The 15,472-nt window shown below is 49.3% G+C and overlaps 1 protein-coding gene across 28 annotated transcripts in view; it reads right to left on the bottom strand.

Moving 5' to 3' along the window:
• rims2a (regulating synaptic membrane exocytosis 2a) overlaps nucleotides 1-15,472 on the bottom strand; it is a 1,580,193-nt gene that overhangs the window by 1,204,920 nt on the left and 359,801 nt on the right. For all 28 annotated transcript variants that reach the window (XM_072467178.1, XM_072467182.1, XM_072467181.1 and 25 more), the window contains one exon: nucleotides 10,508-10,718. In XM_072467178.1, the coding sequence (XP_072323279.1) occupies nucleotides 10,508-10,718 (211 nt within the window). The remainder of the gene's footprint in view (nucleotides 1-10,507; nucleotides 10,719-15,472) is intronic.

The raw sequence follows: 15,472 nt of genomic DNA, 5'->3' as shown, positions 1-15,472 counted from the left end.
GAGGATTTCGGGTTTGTGCGGGCACCGGTGGGCTGCTTATGGGGTAAGAGCACCTGTACAATTTGGATGGGTTGTCCTGAAACAAAGCTGAGATCAATCTTTTTCATTAAGGGATTAACTAGAACCTTGGTTGGGGGGGGGTTTGAACTAATTGACAAGAAGAGGGGAATCAGGAAATTGCAGAGAGGAGCAGAAATTATTACAGAGGACAGAGACAAATAAGCAGCAGTAAAATTTGAAATATCCTAAAAACTACAGGAACCAGATTGATAAAAATAGCATAGAGGACAAAAGTATATATTTGCATGGCTGTGTCTACAGTATATGCTGGGTGAATGGGGACAGGTTGGCAGATTTGGAATGGAGGGAGATTGGATTTGTTTATTGTCACGTGTACCAAGGAACAGTGAAAAGTATTTTCTGTGAGCAGCTCAAACAGATCATTTAGTACATGAAAATAAAATAAAACAAAATGAAAAGAAAATACATAATAGGGCAACACATGGTACACAATGTAAATACATAGACACCAGCATAGAGTGAAGCATACAGGAGTGTAGTATTAATCATGTCAGTCCATGAGGGTCGTTTAGGAGTCTGGTAACAGCAGGGAAGAAGCTGTTTTTGAATCTGTTCGTGCGTGTTCTCAGACTTTTGTATCTCCTGCCCGATGGAAGAAGTTGGAAGAGTGAGTAAGCCGGGTGGGAGGGGTCTTTGGTTATGCTGCCCGCTTTCTCTAGGCAGCGGGAGGTGTAGGTAGAGTCAATGGATGGGAGGCAGGTTCATGTGATGGACTGGGCTGTGTTCATGACTCTCTGAAGTTTCTTGCAGTCTTGGGCCGAGCAGCTGCCATACCAGGCTGTGATGCAGCCAGATAGGATGCTTTCTATGGTGAATCTGTAAAAGTTGGTAAGAGTCAGTGTGGACATGCCAAATTTCTTTAGTTTCCTGAGGAAGTGTAGGCATTGTTGTGCTTTCTTGGTGACAGCGTTGACGTGGGTGGACTGGACAGATTTCTGGTGATGTGCACCCCTAGGAATTTGAAGCCGTCAACCATCTCCACCTCCGGCCCATTGATGCAGACAGGGGTGTGTACAGTACTTTGCTTCCTGAAGTCAATGACCAGCTCTTTAGTTTAGCTGGCATTGAGGGATAGATTGTTGTTGTTGCACCACTCCACTAGATTCTCTCCTGTAATCTGACTTGTCGTTGTTCGAGATCTGACCCACTATGATCATGTCGTCAGCAAACATGTAGATGGAGTTGGAACCAGATTTTGCCATGCAGTCATGTGTGTATAGGGAGTATAGTAGGGGGCTAAGTACGCAGCCTTGTGGGGCCCCGGTATTGAGGATTATCGAGGAGGAGGTGTTGTTATTTATTCTTACTGATTATGATCTGTGGGTCAGACAATCGAGGATCCAGTTGCAGAGTGAGGAGCCAAGTCCTAGGTTTTGGATCTTTGATATGAGCATGGCTGGTATTATGGTGTTAAAGGCGGAGCTGTAGTCAATAAACAGGAGTCTGATGTAAGAGTCCTTGTCGAGATGCTCTCGGGATGAATGCAGGGCCAGGGAGATGGCGTCTGCTGTGGACCGGTTGCGGCGGTATGCGAATTGCAGTGGATCTAGGCGTTCTGGGAGTATGGCGCTTCATGACCAACCAAGCACAAGGGTACTTGGGTGAGGCATGGGGGAGGGGGGGGCATGTCACTGGCAAGAACTTTTAAACTTTTCCTTTATAAAAAATTCCTAAATCCAGACTACAGTTCACAATTCCTGAGGGGCTGTGAATCATGAGTCATGGAAAAGCTGACATGACTCCACAAAAATTACAGGGGTTAGGCAATGCCACCCCTCACAAAGCAGCTGGTGAGGTCAGGAGTTACCACAAGCCAGCGAAAAGTGGGGGTGCCGTGAATGGAGGCATGAATCATGGCATTGGGTTCTATCCTTCATTTATCAATGGCTCCGGAGTCATTCCAATTCCACTGAAATCCCGGTCCATGCCGCCAGTCCAACAAGGAAGGAAGCAGAAACAAAAACAGAGAACGTTGGAAACATTCAGCAGACTTGGTAACACCCTTTGAGACAGAAACAGAGTTAACGTTTCAGGCCAATGTCTTTCATCGTCTGAGGTTTGAGATATTTCTTCACTCAGATGATAGTGAATCTTTCAAATTCCCCACCCCAGGGACCTGTAGGTGTTTAGTCATAGAGTATACTCAAGACCGAGAATAAAAAATATGGGCATCAGGCAGGAAGGTGGAGTTGAGATCGAAGATTAGTCATAATTTTATCGAATGGAGAGCATGCTTAAGGGCCTACTCCTGATTTTATTTCTTATGTTCCCTGCCCTGAGTGCATTGCAGGTTAAAATCAGGATGATTGTGTTTGTTTTACATTCATGTACTTTATTATATTATATGTATAAATGTGAAACCTTTTTTTAAATCTAAATGGAACATAGCAGGATAGCCCCAGTATAATTAGGGGAAGGGAGAAGAGGAGTTGACGATGAATCAAAGCCATCTTTTTTATTGCCATGGTTTGAGCACAGGTAATAATATTTGCCTTAGGACTAAAAATATCTGTGCTCTTACAGCCCTACAAGAAGAAGAATTGGATTCTCTGCATCTCATTCATCTTAAGTGTCTTGTTAATTCAATTTGGCATTTTCCATGCTTTGTAATCATTGACATTTTCTGTATTCCTCAAATACTTCCATCATGGTGGTGACACCATTACACCACTGACCAGTTGAAACTTACTCTGCTGTGCCTTCCATTCACTTAACCCTTCCAGATCCAAAAGATTAGGAGTTTTCAAAAGGGGTGAGAGCAACATTTATCTCTGGTGGTGGCACACTGGTGGTGGTAACAGATTGGCTGCCCTGTTAACACCACCCCACAAACCCATCACCACTAATCATGTCTTCCTCCCACCCAAATGCTCAGTTGGATTTTAACCTTTAACTTTTTTTCACAGAATGTCATCAGTTAGGTCTATCTCAGAAGAGGAGTTGTATAAATTAGAAATTTGTAAAATCTAAAGAACACTTTTTGAATTTGTAATAAGCTAATATTCTTTCTACATTTACAGTTAGACGTCGCTTACTATTTTGTCCATTAATTTCTGCATCAAGTACTATCAGGTCAGGTATAGCATGGGCTCCGTCCAGAGTGAGGGCTGCATGATTTTCTGTTTTACTAATGTATATATCTAAAATTATTACCTGTACTCTCTAACAATACTGTGGCTAGATTATAAAGTTCGATCTCAAAGAGAGCTCTATTTCTCATGTCAGTCATTAGTGTGGTGTGTATGATGGAGCTTGCTTATTTAATGCTGCATTTTGTACAGTGGTGCTAGTTTCAACAGGAAATGGACCAAAAGTATCCAAATTCATTCCATACATGACACCTTACAGAATGGCAGATATGGAGAATTTGATCTCACCTTTTTAAGTTGAACTCAAAACCCAGGTCTCAGATGTCTCCCACCCATTTTCCACCACATCTGCTCAGTTAATTCCAACACTTATTTGGATACGTTTTATTCATTCTTTTAAATGAGACATACGGGGCGAAATTCTCCGGAAACGGCGCGATGTCCGCCGCCTGGCGCCCAAAACGGCGCCAATCAGACGGGCGTCGCGCCGCCCCAAAGGTCCGGAATGTTCCACATCTTTGGGGGCCGAGCCCCAACATTGAGGGGCTAGGCCGACGCCGGAGGAATTTCCGCCCCGCCAGCTGGCGGAAACGGCCTTTGTTGCCCCGCCAGCTGGCGCGGAAATGACATCTCCGGGCGGCGCATGCGCGGGAGCGTCAACAGCCGCTGACAGTTTCCCACGCATGCGCAGTGGAGGGAGTCTCTTCCACCTCCGCCATGGTGGAGACAGTGGCGGAGGCGGAAGGGAAAGAGTGCCCCCACGGCACAGGCCCACCCGCAGATCGGTGGGCCCCGATCGCGGACCAGGCCACCGTGGGGGCACCCCCCGGGGTCAGATCGCCCCGCGCCCCCTCCAGGACCCCGGAGCCCGTCCACACCGCCTTGTCCCGCCGTTCAAAAGGTGGTTTAATCCACGCCGGCGGGACAGGCAATTTATCGGCGGGACTTCGGCCCATCCGGGCCGGAGAATGGAGCGGGGGGGGCCCGCCAACCGGCGCGGCGCGATTCCCGCCCCCGCCGAATCTCCGGTGCCGGAGACTTCGGCAACTGGCGGGGGCGGGATTCACGCCAGCCCCCAGCGATTCTCCGACCCGGCGGGGGGTTGGAGAATGACGCCCCAGGGGTGCGATTTAGCGGCTTCTTCATATCCAACGTAGGATGAGGCCGTTGAATCTCACATGTGGCCTCTCGCGAGATTCACGATGCTTGAAATATCTTGCCACATTCAACAGTGTCCAGGGAGATGATGTCAGGGCACTGTTTAGTACTGGTCCACACAAACGTGGACCCATCTTAACAGCAGCTGGTGGGGGGGGACAACAGGGGAAAGAATCCCAAACCATTGGAGACTCCTGGGTGGTTGTGCACTGAGCAGGGTGGTACCGTGGCACTGCCTCTGGTACCTGGGCACTGTCACCCAGGCACACTGGCAGTGCCACCCTGACATTGCCCGGCAGGCAGGGGCACTGCCAATGCCAAGATGGCAGGTTGCCCGTGCCAGGGGTCAGGCCCGGGGGGAGCTTGAGTTGCCCTGGAAGAGATCAGTTGGGTGAAGTAGAGGGGTCCGGACGCTCTGGTGGGGGGTAAGTTGGGTGAAGTTGGGGGGGGGGGTCAGGAGGCCGCGATCGGGGCTGCCTTTAAAAATAGCGCCCCCGTACGCGAGTAATTTTTCTGTACTGGTGAGGGCTGCAGGCACAAAGAAATATCCCGCTAAACCCACAATTCAGCAGACTTTAATTCAAGTCCGCTGAATCGCACCCAAGTTTGATTTGGTGTCATTCTGATGGGTTGTAACCATTTAAAATAAATCTAGATCGTGAGTGCAGCATGAATAGATTGAATACAAACGGTACAAGCACTTTGGCACTTTAACCACCTGCACAGTCTGAGCTTGACACTCAGGCACACTGCTGCTCAAGGGCACCGTGCAGCTGTACTGAACCCTTTTTAAATAACCAGGCCGGACGTCATTTCCAACATCCTGATGCTGATTTGGAAACTTATGTAAACAAATGACATATGGCACCCAAACTGCCAAGAGGAAAACTGAAAATAAGAATTGAACTACAATTTATCAGGTGTGGTGACAGTAACAAAGCGATATTGAAAACAAGGCCACCAATTCGGGAGTGTAAGTTTGTGAAATTATCCTTTCAAGTTATCAATTATTTTTTGGAAAATGTGTAGCCTACAGGTTCATGCAATGCAATTTCCTGTGACTACATTCTGGATGCTGCTCCTACATTAGACAAGTTGCTCAGCAGCGATAAGGTGAAGCAGAAAGTGACCAAAACACAAATTACTGGGCGAGCCACAAAATACCTCACTCAATCCAATCCTCACAAAATGTCTTGGGTGAATTACTGGCAGTGGTGCAGGAAGTCGCTCATTCTCTTGGCTGGGGAATAGTACAGGAGAGGAGGAGACCACAGGGGAAGAGGAATAATCCATTTTGCACATCTGGTTCAGTGAGTTACTGAGTCATCATGATCAATCTGCACTTCTGAGTATAGTACAAAGATGGAATGTGAAGGTGATGCACGATCAATTACTCTCAAGACGAAGTGATTTCATAACTGAAGGCTTTAATCGACTAGAACTTGTTCCCCAGCAGCTTCGGTACAGAAAGTGAAGGCTGCTGGGATGGCACCGTTTCTTATACTCCGCCTGTCAGGGCGGAGCTACGTAACAACAGCCGATGGTAAACTCCTGGATTTAACCAATGGTCATCAGCCTCTTAGGTACCGCAATACCTGGTACTACCACATTCACCCCCTGTTAAAAAAGAGTCCGGCGGGGGTGGTGGCCAGTGGTAACAGTCGCCTTTAACATGGTATGATCAGATATGGAGGTACCGTGATACCTCCTTACAGGGCTGTCGAGAATATTTACAAAGTGTTCGTTCACGGTTAAAGTCACAGCGAAGCAATCAGTCGATCGGGTGGCCTGGCCGTCCTTATGGATCGTCTGGGCTTCAGTGGTGATTCTGGTGGGGGTCCAGGTGGTTGCGACTCCGGGAGCGTGGTTTCGGCCTCCCTGGCAGGTTCGTCACCCCTAGGCGGCGCTGCTGGGGCAAACGGTTGACACGGGGGGGGGACCTGCAGGGGGCGTCAGTGGGTGGGCGGGAGCGACGGGAGTACTGACCCCCCAGTGAGGTGCTGTGGGGGGGGTGGGGGTGGGGGTAATGGTTCGGGTGCGCGTGGGGTTCCGGCGGGCGCCAGGTCCCATAGGGAGGCCGTATCCTGCCAGCCGTCAGGGAACGCCACGTAGGCGTACTGGGGGTTAGCGTGCAGCAGGTGGGCCCTCTCAACCAACGGGTCCGAATTGTGCGCTCGAACATGCTTCCGAAGCAGGATGGGTCCGGGTGTCGCTAGCCAGGTTGGGAGCGAGGTCCCGGAGGACTTCCTGGGGAAAACAAGGAGACATTCATGAGGTGTCTGATTGGTAGTTGTACAGAGCAGCGACCGGATGGCGTGGAGGGCCACCGGGAGGACTTCTTGCCAGCGGGAGACTGGGTGATTCCACGACCGTAGGGCCAGTAGAACAGTCTTCCAGACCGTTCCGTTCTCCCTCTCCACCTGTCCGTTTCCCCGGGAGTTGTAACTGGTCGTCCTGCTTGAGGCAATGCCCCTGCTGAGCAGGAATTGACACAGTTCGTCACTCATAAAGGAGGACCCCCTATCACTGTGTATGTACGCGGGAAAACCGAACAGTGTAAAGATACCCTGGAGGGCCTTGCTGACGGTGGTTGCGGTCATGTCTGGGCAGAGGATGGCGAATGGGAACCGGGAGTACTCGTCAATCACGTTCAGGAAATACGTGTTGCGGTCGGTGGAGGGGAGGGTGCCTTTCAAATCCATGCTGAGGCATTCAAAGGGACGGGAAGCCTTTATCAGGTGTGCCCTCTCTGGCCAGTAGAAGTGCGGTTTGCACTCCGTGCAGATTTGGCAGTCCCTGGTGACTGTCCTGACCTCCTCGATGGAGTAGGGCAGGTTGCGGGTCTTGATGAAGTGGAAGAAACGAGTGACCCCCGGGTGGCAGAGGTCCTCGTGGAGGGCTCGGAGGCGGTCCACTTGTGCAGTGGCACAAGTGCCGCGGGACAGGGCATCAGGAGGCTCGTTTAGCTTCCCCGGACGGTACAAGATCTCGTAGTTGAAGGTGGAGAGTTCTATCCTCCACCGCAAGATCTTGTCGTTTTTAATCTTGCCCCGCTGTGCATTATCGAACATGAAAGCAACCGACCATTGGTCCGTGAGGAGAGTGAATCTCCTGCCGGCCAGGTAATGCCTCCAATGTCTCACAGCTTCAACTATGGCTTGTACCTCTTTTTCGACCGAGGAATGCCGAATTTCGGAAGCATGGAGGGTACGGGGGAGGGGGGGGGGGGGGGGGGGGGGGGGGGGGGGGAGAGAGAAGAAGGCCACGGGCCTGCCCGCTTGGTTGAGGGTGGCCGCCAGAGCTACGGCGGACGCATCGCTCTCGACCTGGAAGGGGAGGGACTCATCGATGGCGCGCATCGTGGCCTTTGCAATGTCTGCTTTGATGTGGCTGAAGGCCTGGCGAGCCTCCGTCGACAGGGGGAAGGTTGTGGACTGGATTAGGGGTCGGGCTTTGTCTGCGTAGTTGGGGACCCACTGTGCGTAATAACTGAAAAATCCGAGGCAGCGCTTCAGGGCCTTGGGGTAGTGAGGGAGGGGGAACTCCATAAGGGGGCGCATGCGCTCAGGGTCGGGGCCTATAATTCCATTTCGCACTACGTAGCCGAGAATGGCTAGACGGTCGGTGCTAAATACGCATTTATCCTTATTGTACGTTAAGTTAAGGATTTTCGCGGTCTGGAGAAATTTGCAGAGGTTGGTGTCGTGGTCCTGCTGGTCATGGCCGCAGATGGTGACGTTATCCAGATACGGGAACGTTGCGCGTAAGCCGTACCGGTCAACCATTCGGTCCATCTCACACTGGAAGACCGAGACCCCATTAGTGACACCAAAGGGAACTCTTAAAAATTGATAGAGCTGCCCATCTGCATAGAAGGCAGTGTACTTGCGGTCACTATTACGGAGCGGTAGCTGGTAGTAGGCGGACTTGAGATCCACCGTGGAGAAGACCTTGTATTGCGCGATCCTGTTTACCAGGTCGGCTATACGGGGGAGAGGGTACGCGTCCAGCTGCGTAAACCTGTTGATGGTCTGACTGTAGTCAATGGCCATCCTATGTTTCTCCCCGGTCTTTACCACCATTACTTGAGCCCCCCAGGGACTGTTGCTCGCTTCGATGACCCCTTCCCTCAACAGCCTTTGAACCTCTGACATGATGAAGGTCCGGTCCTGGGCACTGTACCGCCTGCTCCTGGTGGCGACGGATTTGCAATCCGGGGTGAGGTTCGCAAACAGGGAAGGCGGGTCGACCTTAAGGGTCGCGAGGCCGCAGACAGTAAGGGGGGTATAGAGCCGCCGAATTTAAAGGTCAGGCTTTGCAAGTTACATTGAAAGTCCAACCCCAGGAGGATAGCCGCACAGAGGTGCGGCAGGACATAAAAGGCGGAAATTGTTGAATCTCCTGCCTTGGACAGTGAGGATCGCTAGGCAGAACCCCTTTATCTCCACCGAGTGTGACCAGGGACATCCTTTGGTTTACGGAGTGGGTAACAAGTGAACAGCGCCTTACCGTGTCGGGGTGAACAAAGCTTTCTGTGCTCCCAGAGTCAATCAGGCAAGACGTCTCATGGCCGTTGATGAAGACCGTCGTTGTTGCAGTTGCGAGTGTCCGAATTCGACTTTGGTCCAGTGCCACCGAGGTCAGATGAAGCAGTTGAGAGGTCTGATCGGGCAGCGTGTAGTCGGCCGTGCTGGGGGCCTGGGGCCCCTTCCAAGATGGCGTCTCCCATGGGTCGCATATGGTGGCCGGGGATGGACAAAATGGCGGCGGGGATGGACAAAATGGCGGCGCCCACCCGTCCAGCGTGGTGTCCGGGGGCCAAGATGGCCACGCACGTGGGTCACACGTGGCCCTAGGATAGGGGGATGGTGGTGAGCTCTGGCCGGTAGGGGCCTGAAGGGGGGGTTGCCGCGGCATTCTGGAGTCGCTGGAGACCGCAGCCACGGCACGGGCCTGGCAGACCCCCACAAAGTGGCCCTTCTTGCCGCACCCTTTGCAGGTGGTGGTGCGGGCCGGGCAGCGCGGGCGGGGATGATTCGCCTGCCCGCAGAAGAAACAGCGGGGCCCGGCGGCGTTAGCGGGCCGTCTCGCCTCGCAGGCCTGTGGGGTCAGGGGGAAGGTCTGTGGGGATGCCGCTGCGGGGTGCCACGCAGCCCAGGGGGCCGCCGCGCGGTCAGGTGCATAGGACTGCGCGTTTTGGAAGGTTACGTCCATGGACCCTGCCAGGGCCCGTGCCTCTCTAAGTCCCAGGGCGTCCTTTTCTAGGAGTCTTTGGCGAATCACTGAGGAGCTCATACCTGCTACGAAGGCATCCCTGATTAAAAGTTCCGTGTGCTCGCTCCCCGAAACTTGCGGGCAGCCACAGTGTCGGCCCAGCACCAGTAGCCCCCGGTAGAAATCCTCCAACGATTCCCCGGGGCTTTGCCGTCTAGTTGCAAGCAGGTGACGTGCGTAGACCTGATTTACAGGGCGGATATAATGTCCTTTTAACAGTTCGATCGCGGCATCATAGTCCTCTGCCTCCTTGATAAGGGTGTAGATCCCAGGGCTGACCCTTGAGCGCAGGAGATGCATTTTCTGTCCTTCTGAGGGGGTGCCTCCGGCCGTCTCGAGGTAGCCTTTAAAGCACTCCAGCCAGTGTTTAAATATTGCAGCCGAGTTCTCCACGTGGGGGCTAGGTTGTAGGCACTCCGGTTTGATTTGGAGATCTATCCTTCCAGCTTAAGTGTAGTCGATTAAATTGATGCACGATCATTTACTCTCAAGACAAAGTGATTTCATAACTGAAGGCTTTAATCGACTAGAACTTGTTCCCCAGCAGCTTCGGTACAGAAAGCGAAGGCTGCTGGGACGGCACCGGTTCTTATACTCCGCCTGTCAGGGCAGAGCTACGTATCAACAGCCAATGGTAAACTCCTAGGTTTAACCAATGGTCATCAGCCTCTTAGGTACCGCAATACCTGATAATACCACAGAAGGCTACAAATCTTTTAACATAGCATTGATTCGGATGAATTAGGCTGTGAAACAATACCTGGAAATTACAAGTTAGTTGAAAAAACACAAGATAAATTTCCAACAAAGTGGGGCTGTTAACCCAAAAGAGGTGCTTGAAGTGATCAACAGCCAATTACATAAATGACAATTCTCCAATCATTAAAAAGCAAAAGACAGCCTACCTTATTCGATCGCAGTGACACCCGTCCTCCACAACGAGCACAGAATTTTGTTTGGCAATATGAACAGATGTGACCACAACCATCGGCAAACTTGGTTTTGTGACAGATTCCACAGGTGGGTGCGTCACTCTTCTGTTCCTGTTGTTGCTGTGCTTCATCACCCATCTTCTTTACCTGATCCTTATACATCTCAAACTGCTGGTGCAATTTCCTGCAGATGTCAAAAAGGCAAAAGAAGTCATTTCATAGAAGGGAAATTAAACAGTGTTCCTGTGTATTTACAATTCTCCTCTTATCTTTCCAGCCGCTTGCAGGAAGTTGCAGTGTTCTTAAGGCCCCGTTTTATATCTGTCAACTAACAGAACACAGTGCAACATTAACAGCTTGCTTGTCTCCCATCAAAAAAAACCTGACAAGATCCCTTTAGGTTTGCGAACCAGACAGAATTTAATAACTATTAAGTGTCAGACCCATTTGGAATTCTTCATGTACGTGTTATGGGCCTAGAAATGGCAATATTAGTCACATATTGCAAGTCAATTTAGCTCAACGAAGGAATAGTGATGGTAGTGGGACAAATAAAAACCTGGCCTGTCTTCAACATTATTTATACTCGAATATTTCAAACTATACGTTTACAGAAAATGCAGTGTTTTAACTAAAGGTTGGATTTATCAAAAGGTAACATTCAAAAATTTCCTTTCCTCTCTTAGAATTTTGCCCATGTAAAAGTTACAACAGCGTTAAATACCTCAGAGACACGGGTGCCTTTCCCAGCGATTTCAAGACACCATTTCAGAAACAGTATTTTTGTGCTATTGTTTTGCTGGAAAACGGGGTCAGGCTGGGCCTCTTCCCCTCTAGAATCTTCTAGTAACTGCAGCTAAACAGTGGGAACCAAGGAAAAAAAGGGACAGTCTTTCCTTAAAAATTTAATGTGACCCAGGGAGCAGGAGTGCTGATGCCAGCTTCAGCGCACGACCGTGGCCTCCAATCGCCAAAACAACACTGCTGCACCCTCCCGTGCCCTTTCTATCCTTGCAGCTAATGGGAGTTTAGCTGAGGGCTGCCGTAGGTGAAGCAAGCGGCCAGAAATTCATGTTCTTCAAATAGAACATAGAACATTACAGCGCAGTACAGGCCCTTGGGCCCTCGATGTTGCGCCGACCTGTGAAACCACTCTAAAGCCCATCTACACTATTCCCTTATCATCCATATGTCTATCCAATGACCATTCGAATGCCCTTAGTGTTGGCGAGTCCACTACTGTTGCAGGCAGGGCATTCCACGCCCTTACTACTCTGAGTAAAGAACCTACCTCTGACATCTGTCTTATATCTATCTCCCCTCAATTTAAAGCTATGTCCCCTCGTGCTAGACATCACCATCTGAGGAAAAAGGCTCACACTGTCCACCCTATCCACTTTTCTGATCATCTTGTATGCCTCAATTAAGTCACCTCTTAACCTTATCATCTCTAACGAAAACAGCCTCAAGTCCCTCAGCCTTTCCTCATAGGATCTTTCCTCCATACCAGGAAACATTCTGGTAAATCTCCTCTGCACCCTTTCCAATGCTTCCACATCCTTCCTATAATGCGGCGACCAGAATTGCACGCAATACTCCAAATGCGGCCGCACCAGAGTTTTGTGCAGCTGCAACTTGACCTCATGGCTCCGAAACTCAATCCCTCCACCCATAAAAGCTAACACACCGTATGCCTTCTTAACAACCCTCTCAACCTTTGTTAGCAACTTTCAGGGATCTATGTACATGTACACCGAGATCTCTCTGCTCATCCGCACTGCCAAGAATCTTACCATTAGCCCAGTACTCTGTCTTCCTGTTATTCCATCCAAAATGAATCACCTCACACTTTTGGAAAAGTTGAATGCACGACCGACAGTGAATGGCAGCTCAACCAAATTATTGAAATGAAAGTTGATAGACCACCTGAGGCCTGCCCTTGAAGCGTAGACTATTCATTCATTGCTGGTTATGCACCCCGAAAACGGGACATAACCAATTCCTACCCAGTCTCTCTACTTTCCCCAATCCTTGGCTGTAAATCTGTGGAGAGGTTACCTTTTGCTCATTGGGTATGCACACTGTGTCAGGTGTCGATGTGCTCTTGGTCAACTCTCTGGGGATGGAGTAATTTCCACTTTTCTTCTGCATGTTAGAAAACTAATGAATGATAGCTTTTTTTCTCCATATGTAAAGTTGAAGAAAAGGTATTTTGGTAAACTTACACTTCCCAAATGAGTTAAAGTATTCCCGTTGACTGTACACAGTGATAATCATCAATTGGTTATTGCAAACCTATATGCACCACACATCACAAATTCAGGAAAGCAAAGCACAATTATACTGCACATACTGAATATCATGAATCCTCACCAATCTCTCAACATTATGGACGAGCCAAAAGTCACAAATACCCCAGTTATGCAAAATCCACTCTAAAGCGCTGTCTCACTAGCAAAAGTATAATTTGAAGCTACTAACCATCACCCATCACAGTATTCTATTTATTTTTGAGGTATTTTTCAGATCAATTTAAACCCATTCCAGTGGACAATATCACCAAGATCATCTCAGTCAGAGACAAGCTGGTCTGTCAGTATTCGAAAAACAATACAGCCCCGAATTTCTTCTTTGTGCCCACAACACAAGTTAACTTCCTGTTATGTTAAAACAAATGCTGACATGATTTGCATTGCTCCTTTTTCTCTCATTGGTCTTGCACATGTTGCAATAAAACACAGGCAGATCTAAAAAAAATAGTTACAATGAAACTATAATTACCCATTGGAGTCGCTCAACAAATGCTTCATTGGGTATGAACAGCAGCTCCTGTCTGACTAACTCTATGCAGTGTTCATTTTTGTGTGAAAATGAATCAAAGAATTAATCAAACAGAATGCCAGCTCTGGGATAATGCCCCTCATATGTTGCTTGATGGACTGATGCTTTGAATGAACATTGGTGAAATAACCAATAGGGTACCCCAGCAATGCAGTGGGACAGTTGAAGAGCTGATTGCAATGTTAAAGAACGAACATCACTAGTTAATAATAATAATCTTTATTAGTGTCACAAGTAGGCTTACATTAACACTGCAATGAAGTTACTGTGAAAATCCCCTAAGTCGCCACATTCTGGCACCTGTTCAGGTACACTGAGGGAGAATTCAGAATGCCCGATTCACCGAAAAAGCACACCTTTCGGGACTTATGGGAGAAAACCGGAGCACCCAGAAGAAACCCACACAGACACGGGAGAACTGCAGACTCCATACAGACAGTGACCCAAGCCGGGAATCGAGCCGAGGACCCTGGCGCTGTGAAGCAACAGTGCTAACCACTGTGCTACCGTGTCGCCCATTTCTGAAATGCACAAAACTTTATGACCGAAGGAAAAAAGTGCCTACGCAGGAACCAGACAAGAATTATTACAATAAAATAAGCAAAATGCAGTGGTTGCTGGAATCTGAAACAAGAACAGAGGAAGCTGGAATAACTCAGCAGGTCTGCCAGCATTTGTCAGGAGAGAAATAGAGGCTGCAATTACCCGGCTGTTGGGATTCCCTTTCCCCGCTGGCAGCACACCTCCGCCCGCGGGTTTCCCGGCGGCGTGGAGTGGCTTCAATGGGAAATCCCATTGACAAGCGGTGGGAAGAGAGAATCCCACCGCCAGCGAAGGGCGCGCGCTGCTGAGAAACACACGGCTGGGATACCGGAGAATCCCACTCAGACAGAATCAATGACCCTTCTTCAGAACAGAAGAATTATCACAAATCAGATATGCGCATTCAAGAATGCAAAATACTTTAGCAAATTACTTGTGAAAATATGGACAAATAGCAATCTATTGTCAGTGCATTAGCAATACATACAACATTTATATGATACACTACATATGCAGTCAGACCTAAATATGTTGCACTCTAATATAATATTCTAATGGGCTCCAACTTCACAGCATAAAATCATACTTATTCCAGGAGATGTTGGGGCGGCACGGTGATACACTGGTTAGCACTGCTGCCTCACGGCGCCGAGGACCTGGGTTCAATCCTGGCCCAGGGTCACTGACCGTGTGGGGTTTGCACATTCTCCCCATGTCTGCATGGGTCTCACCCCCACAACCCAAAAATGTGCGGGGTAGGTGGATTGGCCATGCTAAATTGCCCCTGAATTGGAAAGAATCATAGAATTTACAGTGCAGAAGAAGGCCATTCGGCCCATCAAGTCTGCACCGGCCCTTAGACAGAGCACCCCACTTAAGCCCCACGCCTCCACCTATCCACTTTATCCCAGTAACCACACCTAAACTTTTTGGACACTAAGGGCAATTTAGAACGGCCAATCCACCTAACCTGCACATCTTTGGACTGTGGGAAGAAACCAGGGCACCCGGAGGAAACCCACGCAGACACAGGGAGAACGTGCAGACTCCACACAGACAGTGACCCAAGCTGGGAATCGAACCTGGGACCCTGGAGCTGTGAAGCAACTGTGCTAACCACTGTGCTACCGTGTTGAAATTTTAAAACAAAATTCCAGGAGATGTCAACCTTCCAAACTGCTGAGCGAAAGTGCATAGATTGCACAGAGCATAGAACTACAATCAAAGTATGTGGTGAACTCCCTATTGTTCAAATATGTCCAAGCTGTAAATGATTTCATTATCTACTGTGGGCCTTCTTATGACTGAATAGTCCGATGTGGAATTAGATTGGTTGTCCACAGAACTGGAAGTTCATCATGAGATCTTGATGCTTGGCACATCTCTTGCCTTGGGCACATCAGATGTTGCAAGTTTGGCATGGATGGTCCTCAAAACATGCTGAACCAAACTGCAGTGCTTACCTCCATGTGAGTCAACTGCGATGTTTTCCCCAGAGAGGTGTTCTGCGCTCCAGAAGTTTATATGTCCTTTTTAGAGTGTTCTTGTATTGTC

The sequence above is a fragment of the Scyliorhinus torazame genome, chromosome 11, assembly GCF_047496885.1.
Source record: "Scyliorhinus torazame isolate Kashiwa2021f chromosome 11, sScyTor2.1, whole genome shotgun sequence".
Lineage (NCBI taxonomy): Eukaryota > Metazoa > Chordata > Chondrichthyes > Carcharhiniformes > Scyliorhinidae > Scyliorhinus > Scyliorhinus torazame.
This window is presented reverse-complemented; position numbering and strand designations above follow the sequence as displayed.